This window comes from Anolis carolinensis, chromosome 4 (genome assembly GCF_035594765.1).
Source record: "Anolis carolinensis isolate JA03-04 chromosome 4, rAnoCar3.1.pri, whole genome shotgun sequence".
Classification (NCBI taxonomy): domain Eukaryota; kingdom Metazoa; phylum Chordata; class Lepidosauria; order Squamata; family Dactyloidae; genus Anolis; species Anolis carolinensis.
Window position 1 is genome coordinate 118,334,183 of NC_085844.1, and position 27,465 is coordinate 118,361,647.

Genomic DNA, 27,465 nt, shown 5'->3' on the forward strand with positions numbered 1-27,465 from the left:
GAATTGCCAGGTTGGCAGAAGCTGGGGCTAACAGAGGGAGCTCACCCCGCTCCCCAGATTCGAACCACCAACCAGTAAGTAAGTTCAGTAGCTCAGTGCTTTAACCCACTGCGCCACCAGGTTTGTCTCATACACATATGTAAAATAATGTGCATAAAATTACTTTCAGGATATGTGTACGAAGTATATAGCAAGCAATCATACATGATTTGTGAGTTTAGAGATTACTCCCATCTGTGATATATTATAAACATGCAAGTATCCAAAAATGTATATAAAAAATCTGAAATATAGAACATTTTTAGCACCAAGTATTACAGGCCAAACATTGCAGGAACATTCCTTCAAGAAATTATCTTTATTTTAGCAATAATCATTGCATTATTTATACAGGGAAGACAGGATTCCATAATTTGTCGGAGACTTACAATCATGACAATGTAGCAGTACTAGTTTCTTAGAAAGTTTCAGAATTGGAAAGCATTAGTACATGCTCAATTTCTCAAAGACGTAAAGGACCAACACTGATTCCAATGGGATCAGCTTTGTGGCCTAGGACATCAGGAGGTTATATTATTGTTTTACTTCTCACGGAGAAGCAAATTTCCCAAAGAAAAGAATAGTACTTGTTGGGTTATGACGAATAAAGAAGAGGAAGGGGTGGTCAGCATTAAAGTCGTCTTCCATGGGCAGGCTGCATAACATCACTGCTACAGCTGTTGCTGCTGCTGCTTCTGTCCCCTCTTCATTCACTTCCACAAAGGACTTGTGAACTATTTTGGACACATGGAGGTCACGGGCTCCCGACATGCCAGATAAATTTGCCTTGCCAGCATCAAAGACATCTCGCAGTCCCAGTGCTGACAAATATGTCTTAAGATCATAGCTCTCTTCCAGCTTAAATTTAGGCAGGTGTACATAGACTTCATTGTGAGAATACATGTTTCTGGGCAGTGTCCACTCTTGGAGTTTGTCTATGGTGAGCTGCTTCTCCAGCTACAAGAATAATAAGACAGATATATGTAAATCATTCTCATTATGGCATAGTGGATTCATAGTGGAGAAATGTGTTACATAAAAGCTAGACATGTACAGTAGAGTCTCATTTATCCAACATAAACGGGCTGGCAGAACATTGGGTAAGCAAATATGTTGGATAATAAGGAGGGATTAAGGAAAAGCCTATTAAATATCAAATTAGGTTGTGATTTTACAAATTAAGCACCAAAACATCTATATATATAAAAGAGTGATGGCATCACGGCAATTCACAAAACAACAAAAGTACAGGCCCCCCAACCTCAAAATTTGACAACACAACCCATCATCCACGCCTCAAGGTTGATACAACAAAAAGAAAAGAAAAATAAAGTCCTAATTAGAGGGAGAGCAATAATTTTTTTTATCCAATTGCTGCCAGTTTAGAGGGCTAATCTCTGCCCACTTGGTTGCCTAGCAACCAAGGGACAGCCAGGTTTCAGTTAGGGGACAGGCCGATTTAGGCCTCACTTAGGCTTCTTCCACAGATTATCTAATTTGCACTGGATTATATGGCAGTGTAGACTCAAGGCCCTTCCACACAGCTATATAACCCATTTATAATCTTATATTATCTGCTTTGCACTGGATTATCTTGACTCCGCACTACCATATAATCCACTTCAGTGTGCATTTTATACAGCTGTGTAGAAGGAGCCTCATATAATCCAGTTCTGAGCAGATAATATAAGATTAGAAATATACAGTAGAATCTCACTTATCCAACGTAAACAGGCCGGCAGGATAAGTGACTATGTTGGATAATAAGAAGGGATTCAGGAAAAGCCAATTAAACATCAAATTAGGTAATCGTTATACAAATTAAGCAGCAAAACATCATATTATACAACAAATTTGACAGAAAAAGTAGTTCCATGCGCAGTAATGCTATGTAGTATTTACAGTAGAGTCTCACTTATCCAACACTCGCTTATCCAACGTTCTGGATTATCCAACGCATTTTTGTAGTCAATGCTTTCAATATATCGTGATATTTTGGTGCTAAATTCATAAATACAGTAATTACTATATAGCATTACTGTGTACTGAACTACTTTTTCTGCCAAATTTGTTGTCTAACATGATGTTTTGGTGCTTAATTTGTAAAATCATAACTTAATTTGATGGTTAATAGGGTTATCCTTAATTCCTCATTATCCAACATATTCGCTTATCCAACGTTCTGCCGGCCCGTTTATGTTGGATAAGTGAGACTCTACTGTACTGTATTTACAAATTTACCACTAAAATATCACAATGAATTTAAAACACTGACTACAAAAACATTGATTATGAAAAGGCAGACTGCGTTGGCTAATCCAGAACATTGTATAAGCGAATGTTGGATAAGTGAGATTCTTCTTTAATATGAAATAATTACTGGGATAGAATAATGCAGAACAATATAATCTCTAAAACCAGGACAGTAAATAAACAGGGGAATTCCACACAGGAAACAATCAGGGCCAGCTAACACCTCCCAACAAAGTATTCCTATCATCAAAGTCTGGCAAATCCTGTTTTCTCAGGGCCACAGACAGTAGAAGCACATAAAATATCGCAAACAACATCACTCTGAAAACATGGATATTCCAGACAGGAAACAATCAGGGCCAGCTAACATCTCCCAACAAAGTATTCCCATCATCAAAGTCTGGAAAATCCTCTGTTTTCTCAGGGCCACAGACAGTAGAAGCACATAAAATATCGCAAACAACACCACTCTGAAAACAAGGGAATTCCAGACAGGAAACAATCAGGGCCAGCTAACACCTCCCAACAAAAAATTCACTCAGGGAGGAAACAGCCAGGCTTTAAAGCTGCAAGGCCATTACATCCTAATCATTTTTCCTAATTGCAGCATTCATACTTGCCTCCAACAAACAAAAAAAACCAATCAGAAATATTGTATATTCACAACCTTTAGGAAATAATATCCCCTGATGGCGCAGCGTGTTAAAGCGCTGAGCTGCTGAACTTCTGGACCGAAAGGCCACAGGTTTGAATTGGGGGAGCGGAGAGAGCCCCCACTGTTAGCCCCAGCTTCTGCCAACCCAGAAGTTCGAAAACATGCAAATGTGAGTGCATCAATAGGTACTGCTCTGGCGGGAAGGTAACGCCGCTCCATGTAGTCATCCCACATGACCTTGGAGGAGTCTACGGACAACGCCGGCTCTTCGGCTTAGAAATGGAGATGAGCACCAACCCCCAGAGTCAGACATGACTGGACTTAATGTCTGGGGAAAACCTTTACCCTTTACCTTAACTACCACCAATTCCTCAATACTGTATTTCCCATACCACCATACTTCGCCACAGCAACGCGTGGCCAGGCACAGCTAGTCTATATATATAAAAGGGTAATGAAATTTCGGCCTAGGACAAAACAACAAAACTACACATCCCAGAAACACTAAACTTGGCAGCACAACCCCTCATCCATGCCTCTACGTTCATACAACAAAAAGAAAAGAAAAATAAAGTCCTAATTAGAGGGAGAGGAATAACTTTTTATCCAATTGCTGTCAGTTAAAAGGCTAAGCTCCGCTCACTTGGTCTCCTAGCAACCCACTCAGCCCAGGGGACAGGCAGAGTTAGGCCTCACTTAGGCCTCTTCCACACTGCCTATAAAATACAGATTATCTGATTTTAACTGGATTATATGGCAGTGTAGACTCAAGGCTCTTCCACACAGCTATTATAACCCATTTATAATGGACTTAATGTCAGGGGAAAACCTTTACCCTTTACCTTAACTACCACCAATTCCTCAATACTGTATTTCCCATACCACCATACTTCGCCACAGCAACGCGTGGCCAGGCACAGCTAGTATTATATAATTTGACAGAAAAAGTAGTTCAATACGCAGTAATGCTATGTAGTAATTACAGTATTTACGAATTTAGCACCAAAATATCACAATGTATTGAAAACATTGACTACTAAAAGGCAGACTGCGTTGGATAATCCAGAATGTTGGATAAGCGAGGCTTAGATAAGTGAGACTCTACTGTATTTCTTATACACAAAACCTGGCAGGGCTGGAAAAGGACTCTTTTTGCCAGGACAACTACCAGCCAAATTCGATAATATTCTGACACCAAAATACAATAAAGGTTTTGCTCAAAGTAAGTAAAGTTTGGGAAAAGCTCCTATTGAACCTCCATGAAGAATTCTGGGAGCTGTACATTAAACAAGTAACTCCTTTGAGCTCTGAAGCTAAAGCACTTACACTGTTACCCACTTTCAAGTATAGGGAAAGATCCAGTTAGACTCCAGAATCACCCAAGTTTTTAAAATTGAAAACATCATTTGGTTCAAAAAGTACAGATCTACTCATTCTTGATTTGTAGTTCTGAGAAACTCCAAAAATGTAGTGAACTCTTTGGCAAGCGCAGGATGAAAGGCATTCATCCCACTGATGCTGCCCATCTGGTTCCAAAGGGGAAATTCCTTTACCCAAGACCCTTTAGTTCAGTGGTTCCCAATCTGTGGTCTGTGGATCACCAGTGGTCTGCAAGAACTAAAATATGGTCCACGGCTTCACCGTTACTACACCGTTGCAATGCCCCACAGACCACGCTCCTTTCCTTGTGGCCATGCATCCGTGGTGAGGAGGCGAGAGAAAGCCATTAGGGACAGTTTCTTGGGTCTCGCACTCCATTTTTTGTATTTTTTTCAGCTTCAAACCCCTCTCCTTTTTTTTACATAAGTGTTAACAAAATCCATGCATAATAACACAGCCCAACCACAAAAAGTTTTTTTTCTTGGTGTCTTTTTAGGCCTGTTCCTGGGGTTATTTGGCGTGCTGATTCAGAAAATTGCATTGGATAGACCATTGGATAGAAGGAAGGAAAAAGGAAGAGAGGCCGAACAAGGGCAAGATGGATGGATGGTATCCTTGAAGTGACTGGCTTGACCTTGAATGAACTGGGGGCGAAGAGTCGGAAATGACTGAATGAATAAACAACAAGACCACATAGGCTCTAGATTATTAAATATGGTTTTCTGTGGGCGAGCAGATGGCAACTACTGGATGGCATATGTTCTATATCAGAAACTCGAGCTGATGTAATCTATCCAATACAATTTTCTGAATCAGCATCCCAAATAACCAAACCGAATCTGAGCAAAAGCTGATTTGTAACCTTTTTGGTACTAATGTTGGAGAGTGGTCCCTGGTCAAGTGATCCTTGATAAAAAAAAAAAAAAGTTGGGAACCACTTCTTTAGTTGAATTAATCTAGTAGGTCCTGGATAATTTCCACAAACTCCAAAGAAGCAGGCCAATGGATTAAACTACACCTCTCTCTGATGAAGAGAATATAACCTCCATTCTACATATGACCTTAGAACAATACAATTTTGCTTCAGAACAGAAACATTTTAGTGAGTAATAAATCATATGACATGTTGTCCATGAACATTCCTGCAGGCTTATGTTTTGCAAATGAATGTAAGTGATTCTAGGAGCTAATGCTCCATAATTACAAACATCAAGTTTTGTATCTGCAAGGGGAAGACATCAGACAGACTCACCCGCTCCAGGCCAGTGGAATCATCCTCAATATCATCAGGGAGCAGGATGATCATGCTAAGCTCTTTTCCCTTGTAAGGTAGTTCCAACACTCGACATTTGCATTCGTCAATATAACCAAAAGGAAATTTCTTTTTCATGAACATCATCTTCACATTCTTTTTTTCCTTCTGCATGGTGTCAATAATATTAGAGAGATGGGCATATAAAATGAAAAGGGATGTCGATACAGATCACATTTGGTGGGGGGGGGGGGGGAATCAGAAAACGACTTGCAAAACTATCAACACTAATACCGTGCTTTGTAACATTAGATCTCAGTCTTACTAACATGGAATTCCCACTCTAGTCATTGGGTCTTACTTCCAAGACTGTGTGCTCAAGATGGTCTGCTAAAACAAACTCAGACTGGATCTACACTGTCATATAGATTATCAAATCAAATAATCCAGATTATCTGCTTTGAACTGGATTATATTAATCTACACTAAGCAGATAATCTGGATTTTATATGGCAGTGTAGATGGAACCGCAAACAGCATATTCCGTTAGTGACATACTTCAGTCAGATGGGATAAATATTGTAACAAGATTTGCTAAACCCTTCTTCAAAGTTTATTACTATTATTATTACTACTACTACTACTACTACACTGGAGCCCCTGGTAGCACAGTGGGTTAAACCGCTGAACTGCTGAACCTGTTGACCAAAAGGTTGATGGTTCGAATCCGAGGAGTGGGGTGAGCTCCCACTGTTAGCCCCAACTTCTGCCAATCTAGCAGTTTGAAAACATGCAAATGTGAGTAGATCAAAAGGTACCACTCCGTCGGGAAGGTAACTGCACTCCATACAGTCATGCCGGCCACATGACCTTGGAGGTGTCTATAGACAACACTGGCTTAGAAATGGAGATGAGCACCAACCCCCAGAGTCGGACACGACTAGACTTAATGTCAGGGGAAAACCTTTACCTTTACTATCATGTTAAGTTATATTCTTGATTTTTCTCTCCACAAAGGAGATTCAAAACGGCTGAGGTTGAGACTATAAATCTAAGCCCCTATATCAAGAAAAAACATTTCAAAGCAAAAATTAAAATTTAATGGGGAAAGGTTCATGAATCAAAAAATGATCCACCTGTATTCTTGGCATCTCTAGTCATGTCCTGGTAACATTATAAAACTTTTATGTATGTAGAATGAGTTTATTTTTTGGTAACTAAACCACTGTCACTGTCCAACTACAGGACGAGTAAGTAACTGTGTTGTCGAAGGCTTTCATGGCCGGGATCACAGGGTTGTTGTATGTCTTTCGGGCTGTGTGGCCATGTTCCAGAAGCATTCTCTCCTGACGTTTCGCCCACATCTATGGCAGGCATCCTCAGAGGTTGTGAGGTAAGGTACCTCACAACCTCTGAGGATGCCTGCCATAGATGTGGGCGAAACGTCAGGAGAGAATGCTTCTGGAACATGGCCACACAGCCCGAAAGACATACAACAACCGAGTAAGTAACTGCCGGGTGGGCTAGGAAAAGGCAACTTTCACATCACTACATTTTTGACTACAATGAGACTTGGTGGTAATTTCTGATTTGCACTTCTACAATCTTTTAACAAGTTTGCAGCAACCCAAAAAAGGATTTTTGACAGGAGTCTCACTAAGACAGAATCACTCCAGGTGCTTTTCTGGAGCATTTGTTCCACAGACTTTCACTACAGTGAACTTACCAATATATGACTACAGTTGCCAGTATAGAAAATATGAATATGAAATACCCTTCAGTCACCTTGCTGAGCCTAAAAGGCATATCCGTAGTGTCCTCTTCTTTAAACTTCTCTTCCCAGCTACCTTTAAAGTAAATCGCATTCACCAGAACCAGTTTGGTCAGTTCATTAACAGAGCCTTCAGATAACAATTCACGAATCTTGCCTAAAAGGAAATGGTGCAGAGCAAAAATCGATATAAAAACAAAGTTACATAAATTACATATAGCCAGTGCCATGTAGTAATCTCAGGGCTGGACAGGGATTTTGTAAAACCAGGGTTCAACTCCTTGTTCAATCGTGGAAACCTACTGCATGACCTTGGGCAAGTCACACTGCCTATGCTCCAGAGCAAGACAATGGCAAATGCCTGTTGAAAAAATCTTGCCAAAATAATGCTGTCATGGGCTTGCCTTAAGAAATGGCTTCAATCCACACAAAGACATATAAAATCAACACAGAAACTGCTCTGGAAGCACTCCAGGGCAATAAGGGACATATAGATTTGGATGTTGTTATGAAATGTGCCAACACTGAGTGCAACTACCAATATGCAGATGTTAAACTTTGTTTCAGCTTTTTCTCACTGTAAAAAAGTTCATATATTCCTCCACTCCTTGTTTAGAGCTAGAGCTTATAAGAAAGTGTTGCTATTCTCATTTTACAAGATATAACTTTTTGAACCTTACCATAGTAAAGGTAAAGGTTTTCCCCTGACATTAAGTCTAGTCGTGTCTGACTCTGGTTGTTGGTGCTCATCTCCATTTCTAAGCTGAAGAGCTGGCATTGTCCGCAGATGTCTAGGTCATGTGGCCAGCATGAATACATGGAGTGCCATTACCTACTCACATTTGCATGTTTTTGAACTGCTAGGTTCACAGAAGCTGGGGCTAATAGCAGAAGCTTACTGTGCTCCCTGGATTCGAACCGCCAACCTTTTAGTCAGCAAGTTCGGCAGCTCAGCGGTTTAACCCGCTGTGCCACCAGGGGCTACTGAACCTTATCAAAGCATCCTGCATATTTTCTCTCCTGTTTCTTACAATAATTGTATATATAGCACTGGCTATGCTGCACTATGCTCCACTATAGATATCAATTTCTACAGCCTCTAACTTTAGTGCTTTTATTAGTTTTGATATCAAAAATAAGATAAATGTTTTCAAAGAATTTCTCACCTTCAGTCTGCCCCTCAACCCACTGGTTAATTTCGTTTCGCACACTTTCTGCAGCATTTAGGAAATCTACTGTGGATAGCTCTGCACCATACAGCTTCTGAGTGCTAGTCAAGTAATCCTAAAAAACAAAAACAAAAATAAGCATTCATACACATTTAATAAACAAAAAAGTCCATACATCTAGAAATATACTCCTAGCATATATAAAAGCTAAAGATTTCCCCTTGACATTAAGTCTAGTTGTGTCCAACTCTAGGAGGTGGTGCTCATCTCCATTTCAAAGCCGAAGAGCCGGCATTGTCCGTAGACGCCTCCAAGATCATGTGGCTGGCATGACTGCACAGAGCACCATTACCTTCCCCCAGAAGCGGTACTTATTGATCTACTCACATTTGCATGTTTTTGAACTGGTAGGTTGACAGAAGCTGGGGCTAACAGCGGGAAATCACCCTGCTTCCCCAGATTCAAACCGCCGACCTTTCGGTCATTAAGTTCAGCAGCTCAGCGGTTTAACCCGCTGCACCACCGAGGGCTCTGCATATCTCTAGCTTATATACTCCTCTATAAATTAACTTTTGGGGATGGGAGACTGTTTTAAGGCAATTAAAAAAGGAACAGCAATATGCGGTTTGAAGACACATTTGTCCCCCTACCTATTCAAAACAAATTTGGACAGTTTGGGGGATTTCCATACAGTGGAGAGAAGCCTGAGAGGTTGTAGAAGAAGAAAAACTCTAGGGATAGATCATGTCGCCCAAATGATTCCCACTCTTGTACTACAGTAATTCAGAAACAACACTAATGACTCGACAAAGGTAAAGGTAAAGGTTTCCCCTGACGTTAAGTCCAGTCATGTCTGACTCTGGGGGTTGGTGCTCATCTCCATTTCTAAGCCGAAGAGCCGACATTGTCCGTAGACACCTCCAAGGTCATGTGGCCGGCATGACTGCATGGAGCGCCGTTACCTTCCCACCGGAGCGGTACCTATTGATCTACTCACACTGGCATGTTTTCGAACTCCTAGGTTGGCAGGAGCTGGAGCTAACAGCGGCTGCTCATGCCGCTCCCGGGGTTTGAACCTGGGACCTTTCGGTCTGCAAGTTCAGCAGCTCAGCGCTTTAATGCACTTCGCCACTGGGGCTTCTTTAATGACCCGACAAAATCTAGTCATTAATATTTTTACATGATCTCATTCAACTTACTTGCAAAAAGGTATAGGTTTTTTCTCCATACAACCTATTAGCAAGCTTCAGTACATAAGGGACATTGCTCTGGTTTATCGTAGTACTGAGTTTCTGGAGTTTTACATGAACATCTTCAACACCATCAAAGTGAAATGTCTGCATTGAGAGAAAGAGGTTACGTGATTCATAACTAGCATGACAACAAAAGAGATTAATCCAGGGGATACACAACAATGGCTGTTCAGACAATTTCTCATCACGTAATGGGGGAAAAAACACACCAGTGCAAGATATATGCAGCCTAGTATGCCACATAAAAGGAAGTGTGCACATATGTGTGTTTGTATGTTTTCCATTAGGGGATCGGAAAGCCGTGTATTCATTAGAGAATACACAGGCCGGGCTGAGGTGCAGCTGGTTAGCAGTCAGATGCAATAAATCACTCTGACCAAGAGGTCATGAGTTCAAGGCCAGCCCGTGTCAGGGTGAGCACCTTGACAATTAAAATAAAATATAGCCCCTGCTTGTTGTTGACCTAAGCAACCCGAAAGACAGTTGCATCTATCAAGTAGGAAATTTAGGTACCACTTATATGTGGGGAGGCTAATTTACGACACCATAAACAAAATTATCGAGCCGCCGTTGGAATGAGGAAGTGTCGTCGCAGTGGATGAAGCAGCTGCTCCCCCTGTGGCCGGAATCAAGCATACCCTCAGGAAGCTGGAAGCTAGAGAAGGTTTAAATTGCCTCTGAGTCTGTCTCTGTCTCTATGCCTATGTTATATGGCATTGAATGTTTGCCTTATATGTGTCAATGTGATCTGCCCTGAGTCCCCTTCGGGGTGAGAAGGGCGGAATATAAATACTGCAAATAAATAAATGAATGAATGACTCAGTGTTCTTTTATTCGGGGAGTGAGGGAAGTGATCAACTAACTATATATTTTTGTATGGTATGGGTTTTTGTTCAGACACCACTCCCATTTCTGCTTTGAATGATTCCACATGGGTTGGGCTGTTTACTTAGTGTGTTGTCACACACAGCTGACAAATTTCTGTGCAAAGTCTAAGCCTTGGAAGGAAGGGCAATTAGTTTTATTGTGTTCATGCTTTTCTAATAACAGCAAAACCACTCCCTATGAAAGCCTAGGCCATAAACTGCTGTGAAGGGATTACTTATTTCAGAGGCAAAAACATTCAAATAACTGCACATCCTACTGGGCGGGATAGTATGAATATATGTTTACCTGCTTTAAAATATAATAACTAGATTCAGTATAAAAATTGCAGCAATTTTCTGACCTTTGAGAGTTGTGTTGCTGTATCACCCTTGGCCCCTAAGAAGACCATGGCAACTGCAGAGCACATGCTAAGTGGAGAAAAGAAGATATTGCCTGTTGGGTTGGCTTCAATCAACTTTTGGAAGAGATCAAGGGCAAAATGGGTGTTCGCATTGGCTAGTTGATCCATGGTGAAGGTCTGTGGAATGAAATACAAAACAAAACTATGTCGTTAATTACATTTTTATTTATAAATAGTAGCTTGAAACATATTTGCTACATTAAAATATAAACATCAAATACAAGAACTTCACAAAGAACATCATAACAGCAAATTAAGGGTGCAAGCAACTAACAATTTACATTTCAAGAAATGTAGCCACATTAGTCTGCTGCAGAAAAACCCATGAAGTATCTTGTCATGTTAAAAGCTAACAAACCTTGTCTGGTATCCTGTTGTTTAATCCCAGCTAAAACAGACCCATTCACTGAAGTTGAAGGATGAGTTATCACACAGAAAAATCTAATGGATTCAATGAGTCTCCACTAGTCTAAAAAATAATTTGCTCTTTGTGTGATATAAACACTCATCAACTACAAGAGCATCTGCTGTCTATGAATGTTTATGCCAAATAAAGCTGTTTGGATTTTACTCCTTAACTTTAAATGCAATCAATCAAGTGAAAGCCAAAAAACGTGCAGAATGCAAGACTTTTATTGGCTGTTCTAGTTCTGAAAAGAAGCTAATCTAATCTCCATTGGAAATGTTCCTAATTGGGGTGCACACCCCTGAAAAGACCCATTTATCAGCCTCCTCTTTGGGGATAAAGAATTGACTTTGAAACAGATTTGAACATGAGGTTAGGTTTATGAGAAAAAAATGTAGTCTTCCAATATCCTGGACCCAGGCTTTTTTTTATATGCAAAAACCAGCAGCTTGATCTAAAACAGATACAAATAAAGCATATGCCCCAATGCAGAATGGCTGCCATATTTTGGAACCGCATTCGCTTCAGTCTTTTTCAAAACACAGTTCAAGAAACAGTCCTGTAGAACCTACTTTTTTTATATCAGGAGCGACTTGAGAAACTGCAAGTCGCTTCCGGTGTGAGAGAATTGGCCGTCTGCAAGGACATTGCCCAGCGGATGCCCAGATGTTTTGATGTTTTTACCATCCTTGTGGGAGGCTTCTCTCGTGTCCCCGCATGGAGCTAGAGCTGATAGAGTGAGCTCATCTGCACTCTCCGTGGGTTGGATTCAAACTGGCAACATTCAGGTCAGCAACCCAACCTTCAAGTCATCAGTTTTGCCGGCACAAAGGTTCAACCCACTGTGCCACAGGGGGTTCCTGTACAACCTACAATGCAATAGTCTAAATAGAAAGTGATTGAGACATAGGTTTCTGTGCTCAGACCTGTTTTTGCCACCAAGTGTGCACCAGCTGAAAGAGTCCACTAGAGATACTGGTCACTTTTGTCACTTGACTTTTAAATCACACATGCACCCACTGCACCCCTTTGTAAATCTGCTCTTTCAGAGGGAATATAGTTCCTACCAGACTGCAAGCACAATCCATAAGAAGTTTAACTACTCACCTACAATCCTCTAATACCCAAGAGTACCAACTAGTTTTCTGATAGAAATATTTGCGCACTTAATGACAAAGATATAATGGGGGGAAACCTTCCTCCCCTTCATCACCCACTCTAGCGAAATTTCTGATGGCAAAATGCATACATGAGATGCAAAAAGCCACTGGCACCTCCAGATGAGACTGGAAATATCTCTGGCCTGAAACCACCCTGTGTCTTCCAGGATAGTTTCCTACTAAAAGTCTAGTGCAGTGGTTCTCAACCTATGGGTACCCAGATGTTTTGGCTTTCAATTCCCAGAAATCCTAACAGCTGGAAAACTGGCTGGGATTTCTGGGACTCACAGGTTGAGAAACACTGGTCTAGTGGACTGAAAGTTTGGGCTGTTGGGTGCTGGAGTTCAAAGACACTTGGCCACCCTAATTTCCAACTCTGTGCCAAAGGAATAAGCTGTACTTTACCCCCAGGTTTTTTCAAACATCTCATTTTTGCGACAGACTTTTCAGTCCCCCTCTAGACTGCCACATAATCCAGTTATCAAAGCAGAAAATCCACATTATCTGCTTTGAACTAGATTATATGAGCCTGCATTACCATAATCTGGAGTTTAGAAGGGGCCTCAGACATTCATAATTTTGTGACACATAAAATTCAGTTTTACTAGCAAACCGGAGGCTAACCAACCCCCTTATAAAAGATATGGACACGTGCATGAATTGTAATAACAAAATGTAGGGCGATACAGCGTATCTCATGAAAATATATGATTTGTAAGATACAGGCAGTCCTCAAGCTACAAACATCTGAATTACAAACCACTTTGTTAAGAACAGGGGTGAGACAATATGAAGTGAGCGAAATCAGACCCTCAGAAGAGAAATTCACTCCTGAAAGAGTTATCATGGGGAAAGGGGGTCTCCGCTGAAGCTTTCTCGCCAATCTTTGTTTCCATAAGAAGCCACATTTTTCAAAATCCAATTGTCACAAGGAACAGAAAGTGAGGTGAAATCTTCTGAACAGGGAAACAACAGGAAAACAAACACCACAGGGGTGTTAACCCTTTCCTATGCTATCTAAAGCTTATACACATGCACACACACATATATGGCTGGAGATGCACTTAGAAAATGCACCTGTTCTGACTTCCATATAAATTCTATTTAAAAACAAACCTACAGAACTTGGGAACTGCCTGTAACTGTGTTATCTGAGGACCCTTCCACACAGCTATATAACACAAAATATCAAGGCAGAATAACCCACAATATCTGCTTTGAACTGGGGGCTCTTCCAGACAGCCCTATATCCCAGAATATCAAGGCAGAAAATCCCACATCTGAGTTTGGACTCAGATAACCTGGTTCTAAGTAGATTGTGGGATTTTCTGTCTTGATAGTCTGGGATATAGGCTGTGTGGAAGGGTCCTGGGTTAACTGAGTCCACACTGCCATATATATATATAGGCCGGGCTGTGGCACAGGCTGGTTAGCAGCCAGCTGCAACAAATCACTCTGACCAAGAGGTCATGAGTTCGAGGCCGGCCTGTGCCTGCGTCTGTCTCTGTCTCTGTTCTATGTTATGGCATTGAATGTTTGCCTTATATGTGTGCAATGTGATCTGCCCTGAGTCCCTTTCAGGGTGAGAAGGGCAGAATATAAATACGGTAAATAAATAAATAAATATATTCCAATTCAAAGCAGATAATGTGGATTTTATTCAGCTGTGTGAAAGGGCCCTGGGTTATCTGAATCCACACTGCCATATATCCCAGTTCAAAGCAGATAATGTGGGATTTTATTCAGCTGTGTGGAAGGGGCCTCAGTTTTACTTGAAGCTGGTGGGAGTCTCAACATGAAACAACTACGTATGCAGAAAACAAGATTTGTTTCTAACAAGTATCCCACTCCTTAAATACTCTTTTTGAGTATTACTCTAATAAAACTCTGGAGACAATGGCCCCTTCTACACTGCCATATAATCCAGACTGTCAAAGCCGATAATCCACATGTTCTGCTTTGAACTGGAATATATGAGTCTGCACTGCCATATAATGCAATTCAAATCAGATAACCTGGATTTTATATAGCAGTGTAGAAGAGGCCTGTGTTTTCACTTCCCTGTTGCGCTGTAATACTTTATAATAATAATACAGTAGAGTCTCACTTATCCAACACTCGCTTATCCAACCTTCAGGATTATCCAACGCATTTTTGTAGTCAGTGTTTTCAATACATTGTGATAGTTTAGTGCTAAATTCATAAATACAGTAATTACTACATAGCACTACTGCCTATTGAACTACTTTTTCTGACAAATTTGTAGTTAAACATGATGTTTTGGTGCTTAATTTGTAAAATCATAACCTAATTTGATGTTTAATGGGCTTTTCCTTAATCCCTCCTTATTATCCAACATATTTGCTTATCCAACATTCTGCTGGCCCGTTTATGTTGGATAAGTGAGACTCTACTGTACTTTATTTTTCTATCCCGCCACCATCTCTCCAAAGGGACTCGGGGTGGATAACATGGGGCCAAGCCCAAAACAGAAACAAAATATAACAAGTTAAAACCAATCTCAATAACTAAGACACAATGATCACAACAATAAAATTAAAATTAAAAATTAAAACACAGCATACAATAAAACACATAGTGACCATACAAAATGGGGTAATAATACAAGCATCACCACTATGGATAAAAGAGGTCAGTCATATAAAAAGTACAGTAGAGTCTCGCTTATCCAACGTAAATGGGCCGGCAGAACGATGGATAAGCAAATATGTTGGATAATAAGGAGAAATTAAGGAAAAGCCTATTAAACATCAAATTAGGTTATGATTTTACAAATTAAGCACCAAAACATCATGTTATACAACAAATTTGACAGAAAAAGTAGTTCAATACGCAGTAATGCTATGTAGTAATTACTGTATTTACGAATTTAGCACCAAAATATCACGATGTATTGAAAACATTGACTACAAAATGTGTTGGATAAGCGTGTCTTGGATAAGTGAGACTCTACTGTAATACGAGCATCACCACTATAGATAAAAAGGGGTTGGTCATATAAAAAGTGGGGCCTCTGGTGGTGGCACAGTGTGTTAAAGCACTGAGCTGCTGAACTTGTGGACCAAACGGTCCCAGGTTCAAATCCCGGGAGCGGCTTGAGCGCCCGCTGTTAGTTCCAGCTCCTGCCAACCTAGCAGTTCGAAAACATGCCAATGTGAGTAGATCAATAGGTACTGCTCCGTCGGGAAGGTAACGGCGCTCCATGCAGTCATGCCGGCCACATGACCTTGGAGGTGTCTACGGACAACGCCGGCTCTTCGGCTTCGAAATGGAGATGAGCACCAACCCCCAGAGTCAGACATGACTGGACTTAACATCAGGGGAAACCTTTACCTTTACTTAATTACTGTTTTTACGAATTTAACACTAAAATATCACGATGTATTGAAAACATTGACTACAAAAATGTGTTGGATAATCCAGAACGTTGGATAAGCGAGTCTTGGATAAGTGAGACTCTACTGTAATACAAGCATCACCACTATGGATAAAAAGGGGTTGGTCATATACAGGCCTGTAGCGGGGGGGGGGGGGGGGGGGGTTAGGGGTTCAAACCCCTCCTGAAAATTTTCAGGTTATAAAAAAACCCTGGTTTACTCATGAATTTTAACTGGTTAACCAAATCCCCATGCTAAATCTATGAGACGCAAAACATTAAGAGTCCCTCCAGGCACTATCTCAAGCAGATATTAACAGGTTTGTAGGGGGGGGGGGGGGGCTAGGGGCTCGGGCTGTGGCGCAGGCTGCAAAGCAGCTGCAATGAATCACTGCAATGAATCACTCTGACCAGGAGGTCATGAGTTCGAGGCCCGCTCGGAGCCTATGTTTGTCTTGTCTTTGTTCTATGTTAAAAGGCATTGAATGTTTGCTTATATGTGTAATGTGATCCAGCGGAATATAAAAGCTGTAAATAAATAAATAAATAACCCCCCCCCCCCAAAAAATTTTCAAAACCCCTCCCAAAATTTTCAAAACCCCTCCCAAAATTTTTTTCTGGCTACGGCCCTGGTCATATAAAAAGTACACAATTTCAAAACCATTCAATAAAGTGCATGGACAAGTGCCAGAGAGTTGCCTGGGATAGTGTGGAATAGGATAGACAGGAAGGAAAATAAAGTGCTAGGAAGCAGTGTGTGAATGATAGGAGTCTGTAGAAGACCCTTGGAATAGTCACATGCTCTCAGCTTCCCATCAGCCTCCAAAAAACAACACAACAACAAACTGGGGATAGATATCGGCATCCACAGGATTGAATGAAGCTTGTGCTTCCCCACTTCCTTGTCTCATCCACTCTCAAAGGCGTTACTTTGCATTGTCAGCATTAATACTCAACACAAGCAGATTCTAGCGAATGGTAGGCTTTTTCTCACTTTCTCTCGGTGGTCTCCAAGGCTGTCCGGGGCTTGAATACAGCTCAGCGGGTCTCGGCTCCAGGGGCGATGGCTCTGAATTGATGCCTCTTTGGAGTCCCGCCCTCCAATGCCTCCTTCCCAGCGACGCTTCGAGGCGGGGCAAACGCCACTGTCTCCCGTGGGGCGGTTCTGCCTCCGGCTTTATAAACAAGGAAATCCAACAGGGAGCGTTTCCCTTTTAGAGCCCTCCACTTCACCCTCAGCACTGTTTATTTGATTGCAAGGACTCTAGGGCAGAGGCAAGGCTTGTGCTTTTTCTGCAAAGGGTTCCAAGTTTGATCCACTGTTTGTATTGTTTGCCATCAAACATCAAAATATTGTTTGGGGCCGGGCTGTGGCGCAGCTGTTGAGCAGCTGCCTTAAATCACTCTGACCATGAGGTCATGAGTTCGAGGCCAGCCCGTGGCGGGGTGAGCACCCGTCAATTAAAAATAAAAAATAGCCCCTGCTCGTTGCTGACCTAGCAACCTGAAAGATAGTTGCATTGTTGGGTTATCTAAGCAATCATGCATGCATTTTCAATGTGGGATGGTTTATGTAGTTAGTTATGTCTGTTGCTTAGTAACCTGAACAGAGCTGCATTCCAGAGTTGATGACACCATTTAGGGGGTTTTGCATATGAAATGGGAAATGGGTGTATCCTTTCTGGGGACACACAGGAAGTGATGTACAGATGCCTCTTCCTGTCTCTTCCTCTTCGCTCCTGACCATGCCATGCTGATGTTCCTGTCTGTTAAGAGATATGTAGTTTCCTGAACTGTTTTTCTTTGGAACTAAGATGTTTTTGCCTGTATGACCATCATCATACAAGATTGTGAGTAAACATATTTTTGCTATTTTATTTGATGTCTCTGATGCTTATTTTATGCGCATGACTTTTTAAAGGGAAAGGGAGGCTGGATATTTTGTCTTACTGTTTAATTTCTTTTTACCTCTGCTCACATAAACCCCTAGTCTTCTGCGTTTTTACTGCTCTGCATGAATGTTTAACCATATTGGAATCATAATCTTAACAGGTTATGAAAATATATTCCTATTATGCATCTATCAAGTAGGAGGTAAGGTACCACTTATATAGTGGGGAGGCAAGATTAACTAATTTACGACCTGGAATGAGGAAGTGCCGTCAGTGTGGATGATGAAGCAGCTGCTCCCCCCTGTGGCCAGAATCGAACATCCCCTCAGAAGAAGGTTAACTTGCCTCTGCGTGTGTCTCTCTGTCTCTGTTTGATGTGTTTATGGGCATTGAATGTTTGCCCTATGTGTGTATAATGTGATCCGCCCTGAGTCCCCTTCGGGGTGAGAAGGGCGGAATATAAATACTGTAAATAAATAAAATAAATAAATAAAATCAAACTGATTGCGATGCATGAAAGATTTCCAAGGATGCATCTATGTTGTAGAATTACTACATGGTTTTCATGATCTAAGCCAGGGCCCTTCTACGAGGGTTGAATGAAAAGTAATGCCTCCACCTTCGTAACTCAACAGATGGCAGTACTGTTATGTGACAGGTACTGGCTTGTTCAGTAGACTTTCTTCTACCGTTCAATTTGGTGGGAACCCTTAGCATTGAACGGTTGTGTTGTTAAAGTGTGAAGTATGGAACCCTGTGCAGACGGTCAGTCAATGCGACTTAAGCAACATGCAGTCATTGAATTCTTGACAGCAGAAGGTGTCACCCCAAAGGAGATTCATCAGAGAATGCAAGCTGTTTATGGTGATTGTATTGATGTGAGTACTGTGCATTGTGGTGGCGCAGTGTGTTAAAGCGCTGAGCTGCTGAACTTGCAGACCGAAAGGTCCCAGGTTCAAATCCCGGGAGCGGAATGAGTGCCCGCTGTTAGCCCCAGCTCCTGCCAACCTAGCAGTTTGAAAACATGCCAATGTGAGTAGATCAATAGGTACCGCTCTGGCAGGAAGGTAACGGCACTCCATGCAGTCATGCCGGCCACATGACCTTGGAGGTGTCTACGGACAACGCCGGCTCTTCGGCTTAGAAATGGAGATGAGCACCAGCCCCCAGAATCGGTCACGACTGGACTTAACATCAGGGGAAAACCTTTACCTACCTACTGTGCATTGTTAGGCGAGTAAGTTTAAAGATGTTAAGGTGGGAACATCTGACTTGCATGACAAAGAGTTGGAGGTCCTGTGACAGCAACCACCAAGTTTCACAAGCAAAGGGTTGACAGATTGATTCAGGACGATTGTCTTATCACTCAGAGAGAAATTTCAAGCATAATCGGCATTTCACAAGAACGTGTGGGTCACATTATTGTTTTGCTTGGCCATCGGAAGATCTGTGCACGATGGATACTGTGAGATGCTTGTTGCGGAAACAGAGTGTTGACTTCTTCCGTGACGGCTTCATAAAACTTGCTCATCATTGTCAGATGATCAAATTGTCTGGTGACTATGTGGAAAAGTGAATAGTGGTAATTAAAGAGCACATTCTAAGGATTATTTCTGCGTTTGATTTATTAAAATATTCCCATCCAAACCCAAGTAACGAGGGTGGAGGCGTTACTTTTCATTCAACCCTCGTACACAGCCATATAACCCAGAAAATCAAGGCAGAAAATCCCACAAGATCTGCTTCGAACTGGGTTATCTGAATCCATACTGTCATATTTTCCAGTTCAAAGCAGATAATGTCGGATTTTATTCAGCTGTGTGGAAGAGGCCCCAGTGGTTCCCAACCATTGGTCCTTCCAGGTGTTTTGGAATTCAGCTCAAACAATTCCTAATAGCTGGTAAACTGGCTGGGATTGATGGCAGTTGGAATCCAAAACACCTGGATGACCAAAGGTTAAGCAAAGCCTGTGTACAATTTGAAAAAAATATTGTGTCCCTGGTTTGAAAGTGTTATTTCTTGTTTAATTGTATGGTACTTACTTTGACAGTACAGTAGAGTCTCACTTATCCAAGCTTCACTTATCCAAGGTTCTGTATTATCCAAGGCAGTCTGCCTTTTAGTAGTCAATGTTTTTGTAGTAAATGTTGCAATGTTTTGGTGCTAAATTCGTAAATACAGTAATTACTACATGACATTACTGTGTATTGAACTGCTTTTTCTGTCTATTTCTTGTAAAACATGATGTTTTGGTGCTTAATTTGTAAAATCATAATGTAATTTTATGTTTAATAGGCTTTTTTCTTAATCCCTCCTTATTATCCAAGATTTTTGCTTATCCAAGGTTCTGCTGGCCCATTTATCTTGGATAAGTGAGACTCTACTGTAGTTGTTATACTTCAGAAGCTTTGTTTTTATGGCTGCCACAAACTAGGTTGAATTGGTTGAGACTCTGGGATATTTTTTGAAAAACTAGAGCAAAATGGTCTGCAGGAAGTTTTTGCAGGGTTGCTGTCAGTTCTCCAGGTTGTATATACATGTTCCAGAAGCATTCTCTCCTGACGTTTTTCTCACATCTATGGCAGGCATCTTCAGAGGTTGTGAAGTAGTTTCCAACAGATCTCACAACCTCTGAGGATGCCTGCAATAGATGTGGGTGAAACGACAGGAGAGAATGCTTCTGGAACATGGCCATACAGCCCGGAAAACTCACAGCAACCCAGTGATTCTGGCCATGAAAGCTTTTGACAACAAAGTTTTTGTGGCTTAATAAACTTTTTCCATGTTTTTATGATAGAACTAATTAAAATGACATTTATTACCCAGGAACAAAATTGTGTTCGTGTAATAATAATAATAATAATAATAATAATTATAATAATAAACGGCTCTGGCATAAACCAGTACAGGTGGTCCCGGTGGTAATCGGCACATGGGTGCCATGCCAAAAGATCTCAGCCAGCATTTGGAAACAATAAATATTGACAAAGTTACAATCTGTCAACTGCAAAAGGTCACCTTACTGGGATCTGCACACATCATCCTAAAATACATCACACAGTCCTAAACACTTGGGAAGTGTTCGGCCAATTCTCTAATGTGACGGCATTTGTTGCTCCCAGGTTTAAAATGAAATGTTTTCCCTCTCCTCCTTTCCATGATAAGTCTGTGCCTTGTGTTGCATGTGAAAGCCAGGAGAGAAGGATTACTGTATTATTATTATTATTATTATTATTATTATTATTATTATTATTATAAACAGAATAGATACGCTGGATTTCGTATCACAAAATCACAAGTCGAACACTTCCCAAGTGTCTAGGACAGTGTGATGTATTTTCGAATGATGCGCGCAGATCCCAGTAGGGTGGCTTTTTGCAGTTGGCAGATCGTGATTTTGTCAATGTCTATTGTTTCCAAATGCCGGCTGAGATCTTTTGGCAAAGCACCCAGTGTGCCAATCACCACTGGGCCACCTGCACTAGTTTCTGCCAGAAATGATCAGCAAACGAGTGCAAAAAGTCAAGAACTATCGCCTGGTAGTGATCAACGTCATTGATTTTGGCTCTATTATTATTATTATTATTATTATTATTATTATTATTATTATTATTATTATTATTATTATGCCATATCTACATGCTGTCCTGGGAGTTATAGTTTCCCAAGGTCCATACCTTTCTCTTGGTGCATTTACACTATGGAATGAATGCTATTGGACCCTACTTTAAATACCATAGCTCAATACTATGTGGTCCTGGGAGTTATGGTTTCCCAGGGTCCATATCCTTCTTTGGTTGCATCTGCACTGGAGAATAAATGAAGTCAGGACCCATTTTAAATGCCATTATTATTATTATTATTATTATTATTATTATTATTATTATTATTATTATTATTTATTCCTTCCATGTCTCCATGCTGTGCAGTCCTGAGAGTCATAGTTTTCCAACGTCCATACACTTCTCTTGGTGCATTTGTAGTAAGGAATGAATGCCCTCACACCTCACTTTAAATGCCATGGCTCCATGCAATGGAGTCGTCCTGTAAGTTATAGCTTCCCAAGGTCCATACCCTTTTCTTGGTGCATTTACACTATGGAATGAATGCTTTTGGACCCCACTTTAAATACCATAACTCCATAGTATGTGGTCCTGGGAGTTATAGTTTCTCAAGGTCCATACCCTTCTCTACACTGGAATATAAATGCAGCTGGGGTCCATTTTAAATGCCATTATTATTGTTGTTATTATTTTCATTCCATGTCTCCACGCTATGCAGTCCTCAGTTATAGTTTTCCAAGGTCCATACATTTCTCTTGGTGCATTTACAGTAAGGAATGAATGTCCCCACACCTCACTTTAAATGGCTCCATGCAATGGAGTCCTCCTGTGAGTTATAATTTCCCAAAGCCCATACCCTTGTCTTGGTGCATTTACACTAGGGAATGAATGCCCCCACAGCCCACTTTAAATACCATAACTCCATAGTATGTGGTCCTGGGAGTTATAGTTTTCCAAGGTCCATACCCTTCTCTGGATGCATCTACACTGGAATATAAATGCAGATGGGGCCCATTTTAAAATGCCATTATTGTTGTTATTTCATGTCTCCATGCTGTGCAGTCCTGAGAGTCATAGTTTTCCAAGGTCCGTACACTTCTCTTGGTGCATTTACAGTAAGAAATGAATGCCCCCACACCTCACTTTAAATACCATGGCTCCATGCAATGGAGTCCTCCTGTGAGTTATAGTTTCCCAAGGTCCATACCCTTCTCTTGGTGCAGTTACACTAGGGAATGAATGCAGCTAGACCTTACTTTAAATACCATAGCTCCATACTATGCAGTCCTGGTAGTTATAGTTTTCCAAGGCCCACACCCTTCTCTGTGGGGCAGCCAAGAGAGAGAGAGAGTGCAACACTACTTTCCCTCCCTCCCTCCGGAATTGACATTTCAAAGAGATGTTTTTTTCCCACAAAGAACAGGGAGGAGGGATGGTGAGTGGTGCCTAGTTATTAAAGTATGATGGCAAATCTACTGAAAGAATGCCGAGTACCACTGATAGATACATTTAACATTGTGATGAAGGTAGGGAAATCATCCGTTTTATTCCAACACTGAATCAGACTGAGCTCTACACTTCCCAGACTCAAAGTGATGAAGTGGTAGGTCTATTTTGCCTGATTTGACTAATCCATGAATTAGCAAGGAAGAAGAAAAGAGAAATCCCCACCACACCATAACAAATAAATATTGAACAACTGCCTTAATTTATATTGGATAATTCTTTCATATTACAGAATGGGTATAGTTTATCGAGAATTCTGGAATCTGAAATACAGTAGAATCTCACTTATCCAACACTCGCTTATCCAACATTCTGGATTATCCAACACATTTTTGTAGTCAATGTTTTCAATACATCATGATATTTTGGTGCTAAATTCGTAAATACAGTAATTACTACATAGCATTACTGTGTACTGAACTACTTTTTCTGTCAAATTTGTTGTATAACATGATGTTTTGGTGCTTAATTTGTAAAATCATAACCTAATTTGATGTTTAATAGGCTTTTCCTTAATGCCTCCTTATTATCCAACATATTCGCTTATCCAACATTCTGCCGGCCCATTTATGTTGGATAAGTGAGACTCTACTGTATCTCAAAATTGTCCACATGGGTGCCTGAGAGAGTAACACTTTGTCTTCTTGCTAGTTCAATATACACACATTTTGTTTCTTTTATAAAAGTATTTAAAATACTGTGTATAAAATTAGCTTCGGGATGTGTGTATAAGGTGTATATGAAACATAAATGAAATATGTGTTTAGACCTGGGTCCCATCTACAAATCTCATTATGTCCTATAATGCAATAAAAACCTGTTGTATAAGGCTCCAAGCATTACAGGCCGAGTACTGCAGGAACATTTCTTCAAGAAACCATCAATATGAATATGGACCTACTCACACAAAAAATGGCTCAGGATAGAATGCCAAAAAATGGCTCAGGATAGAAGTGACTGGAAACTACTGATAGATTATTTACAAAAAGAGAAAATAAATATTTACATAAAGTTCGATTAAGGAAAACCCTAGGGTGGAATTACAAAGTAAATATTTTTATTTATACAATTATAAAGGACAAATTAAATGGGACTTTTTTTTTAAAAAAAGGCCACGTCAAGGGCCCTGGAAGTAACAGGAATACTATAGCAACTGTTTATATGTATATGTATATACAGTAGAGTCTCACTTATCCAACACTCGCTTATCCAACATTCTGGATTATCCAACGCATTTTTGTAGTCAATGTTTTCAATACATCGTGATATTTTGGTGCTAAATTCGTAAATACAGTAATTACTACATAGCATTACTGTGTATTGAACTACTTTTTCTATCAAATTTGTTGTGTAACATGATGTTTTGGTGCTTAATTTGTAAAATCCCAACCTAACTTGATGTTTAATAGGCTTTTCCTTAATCTCTCCTTATTATCCAACATATTCACTTATCCAACGTTCTGCCGGCCCGTTTACGTTGGATTAGTGAGACTCTACTGTATTTCTACTGTGTTTTTCTTCCCCCCCTCCCCCCCTCTTTAAATGTCCTTTTTTGCCCCTTTACATTTCTTTGTCTCCGTGTATGCTACTTTTCACACAGTTGGTGTCATATTGTTCACTTTTCATATAAAGAAAAGACGATCTTTGTCATAACAAGAAATGTATTAAAGTTGCTCACAAATTTTACAATAAAATGATTTTTTTTTGAAAAAAGAAACCACCTATATTAAAGCAGGAAGCACACAAGTGGTTTTACAAAGAAGATAATGTTGCATAAATTGTCAAAGACTCAAAATCAAGATAATGCAGAAACAGAGATTGATGGTTGCTTATGAAAAACTTTCAGCACTGGAAATAATTCTGACCTTAAGTTCCCTTTACCAAAACAGGAGAGAAATGACACCAATTTTGATGCAAGCAGTCCAGTGGACTAGGGGCCCTTCCACACAGCCATATAACCCAGAATATCAAGGCAGAAAATCTCACATTATCTGCTTTGAACTGGGTTACCTGAGTCCACACTGCTAGATATTCCAGTTCAAAGCAGAAAAAGTGGGATTTTATTCAGCTGTGTAGAAGGGGCCTTGGACATTGCGGGTCATATTATGTTGTTTTACTTTTCATGGAGAAGCAAATCTCCCAAAGAAAAGAATAGTATTTGTTGGGTTATAACGTATAAAGAAGAGGAATGGGTGGTCAGCATTGAATTTCTCTCTCATGGGCATGCTGTTCATTGCCACAGCTGCTGCTGCTGCCGCCGCTTCTGTCCCTTCTTCATTCACTTCCACAAAGGACTTGTGAACTATCTTGGACACATGGAGGTCACGGGCTCTCGACATTCCAGATAAATCCGCCTTGCCACTGCCAAAGACATCCCGCAGTCCCAGTGCTTCCAAATACGACTGAAGATCATAGCTTTCTTCCAGCTTAAATTTAGGCAGATGAACATAGACTTCATGGTTGGAATACATATTTTGGGAGCATGTCCACTTCTGGAGATTGCCTAAGATGAGCTGCTTCTCCAACTGCAATAATAACAAAAATATACGTTTAATTCATTCTCATTGTGGCATAGGGCTTCCATTGGATACATAGTTATTTTTATATTGCTGCTGCGGTCCCCCCCCCCCCCCCCACACACACACACCAATGAAGTCGACTGAATTGTACTTGGTGGTTGATTGATATTATCACTGCTGTATTAAGTCCTGTTTTATTGTCTTAGTGTGGTTTTTTTTTGTATATCGTGCAATGTATTTATGCTGTTGTCTTTGTAAATTATGCTGGTCAGGCCTTGCCCCATGTGAGCTGCCCCGAGTCCCCATGGGGTGATGGTGGCAGGTTATAAATAAAGTTTTATTATTATTATTATTATTATTATTATTATTATTATTATTATTTTATTTTATTATCACACAGCAAACAAGATAGATATGCTGGATTTCGTATCACAAAATCACAAGTTGAACACTTCCCAAGTGTCTAGGACTGTGTGATGTATTTTCGGATGATGCGTGCAGATCCCAGTAGGGTGGCCTTTTGCAGTTGGCAGATCGTGATTTTGTCAATGTCTATTATTTCCAAATGCTGGCTGAGATCTTTTGGCACAGCACCCAATGTGCCAATCACCACCGGGACCACCTGTACTGGTTTCTGCCAGAGTCTTTGAAATAAAATCTTGAGGTTCTGATAGCGGCTGAGTTTTTCCTGTTGTTTTTCATCAATGTGACTGTCACCTGGGATGGCGACATCAATGATCCAAACCTTTTTCTTTTCCACAACTGTGTTGTCTGGTGTGTTGTGTTCCAGAACTTTGTCAGTCTGGATTCGGAAGCCCCACAGTATATTTGCGTGCTCATTTTCTAATACTTTTGCACATTTGTGATCCCACCAGTTCTTTGCTCCTGGGAGGTGGTACTTGAGGCATAAGTTCCAATGAATCATTTGGGCCACATAGTTGTGCCTCTGTTTGTAGTCTGTCTGTGCGATTTTCTTACAGCAGCTGAGGATATGATCAATGGTTTTGTCGTATTATTATTATTATTATTATTATTATTATTATTATTATTATTATTATTATTATTGAAAAATGTGTCAAGAAAAAGCCAGAATAAACTGTTCCTATACATGTTACTTGACAGGCCTGAGAAAGGCATCTTTCTGCTAAGCTGAAATCAGTAATACCCTGTTTCCCCGAAAATAAGACAGTGTCTTATATTAATTTTTGCTCCCAAAGAGGCAGTAGGTCTTATTTTCAGGGGATGTCTTACTATTTCATGAAGAAGAATTCACATTTATGGTTGAATTTTTTAAAAATGAAAATTTATTATCTACTGTACAGTAGCTGTCATCACAAACCAGCATAACCAAACTGTGAATCCTTTCCAGAATTTCTATATTATATTTTATTGCTATACTGTTTTTAAATTACTGTTTTAAATTTCTGTTCGTATGTAAATTTATGTCGTTTTTGGGCTTGTCCCTGTGTAAGCTGCCCTGAGTCCCTTCTGGGAGATGGAAGTGGGATACAAGAATAAAGTTATTATCATATTATTATTATTATTTGTTACTACCTTTATTTCCATGGACAACAATCTATGGTATGTACATTTACCAATCCTGCATGCTTCCAAACAAAAACTTTGCTAGGTCTTACTTTCGGGGGAGGCCTTTTGCAATTCAGCAAAACCTCTACTAGGTCTTATTTTCTGGGGATGTCTTATTTTAGGGGAAACAGGGTACTCTGGCACTAAAGTAGACTTATGGTCTGGATCAAAGTTAACTAACTGTTCAGAAGACTTCACCTCACTTTCTGTCCCTGTGGATTTTGAAAAAAAAATGTTTTGGAAACAAGGATTGGTGATAAAGCTTCAGTGGAGACACCTTCTCCTCATGATAACTTTTTCAAGAGTGAATTTCCCTTCCTAGGGGTAGATTTCTCTCACTTCCTGTTGTCTTACTCTCATTTTTAACTATGAGTC

General features: G+C 40.4%; 3 protein-coding genes across 4 annotated transcripts in view; 1 reads left to right on the forward strand and 2 right to left on the reverse strand.

Annotated features, from left to right (window-relative positions):
* Window positions 1-339: 339 nt before the first annotated feature.
* LOC100567606 (leukocyte elastase inhibitor) lies at window positions 340-17,184 on the reverse strand. Its single transcript, XM_003225578.4, has 7 exons — window positions 17,018-17,184; window positions 11,001-11,177; window positions 9,719-9,856; window positions 8,517-8,634; window positions 7,365-7,507; window positions 5,580-5,747; window positions 340-996 (listed from the first exon to the last, which is right to left on the reverse strand). Exons 2-7 carry the CDS (start codon window positions 11,166-11,168, stop codon window positions 589-591), a joined length of 1,143 nt encoding a protein of 380 aa, XP_003225626.2. The 5' UTR covers window positions 11,169-11,177; window positions 17,018-17,184; the 3' UTR covers window positions 340-588.
* Window positions 17,185-17,549: 365 nt separating this feature from the next.
* The window catches only part of LOC100567212 (serpin B6), a 53,002-nt gene continuing 43,086 nt past the window's right edge, over window positions 17,550-27,465 (forward strand). The window contains exon 1 of the mRNA XM_062977685.1: window positions 17,550-17,873. The gene's annotated coding sequence lies outside the window, so the exon portion shown is untranslated. The remainder of the gene's footprint in view (window positions 17,874-27,465) is intronic.
* The window catches only part of LOC100567410 (leukocyte elastase inhibitor), a 28,295-nt gene continuing 25,457 nt past the window's right edge, over window positions 24,628-27,465 (reverse strand). For both annotated transcript variants that reach the window (XM_062977681.1, XM_003225577.4), the window contains exon 7: window positions 24,628-25,509. In XM_062977681.1, the coding sequence (XP_062833751.1) occupies window positions 25,105-25,509 (405 nt within the window). In that variant the 3' untranslated portion in view covers window positions 24,628-25,104. The remainder of the gene's footprint in view (window positions 25,510-27,465) is intronic.

Excerpts from the sequence above, each read along its gene's own strand:
- LOC100567606 (XM_003225578.4), bottom strand. The coding sequence starts at position 11,168 with ATGGATCAACTAGCCAATGCGAACACCCATTTTGCCCTTGATCTCTTC. Across the intron at positions 9,857-11,000 it reads CAGCAACACAACTCTCAAAG|ACATTTCACTTTGATGGTGT; the intron begins GTCAGAAAATTG and ends CTCTCAATGCAG. Across the intron at positions 5,748-7,364 it reads TGCCTTTTAGGCTCAGCAAG|AAGGAAAAAAAGAATGTGAA; the intron begins GTGACTGAAGGG and ends GACACCATGCAG.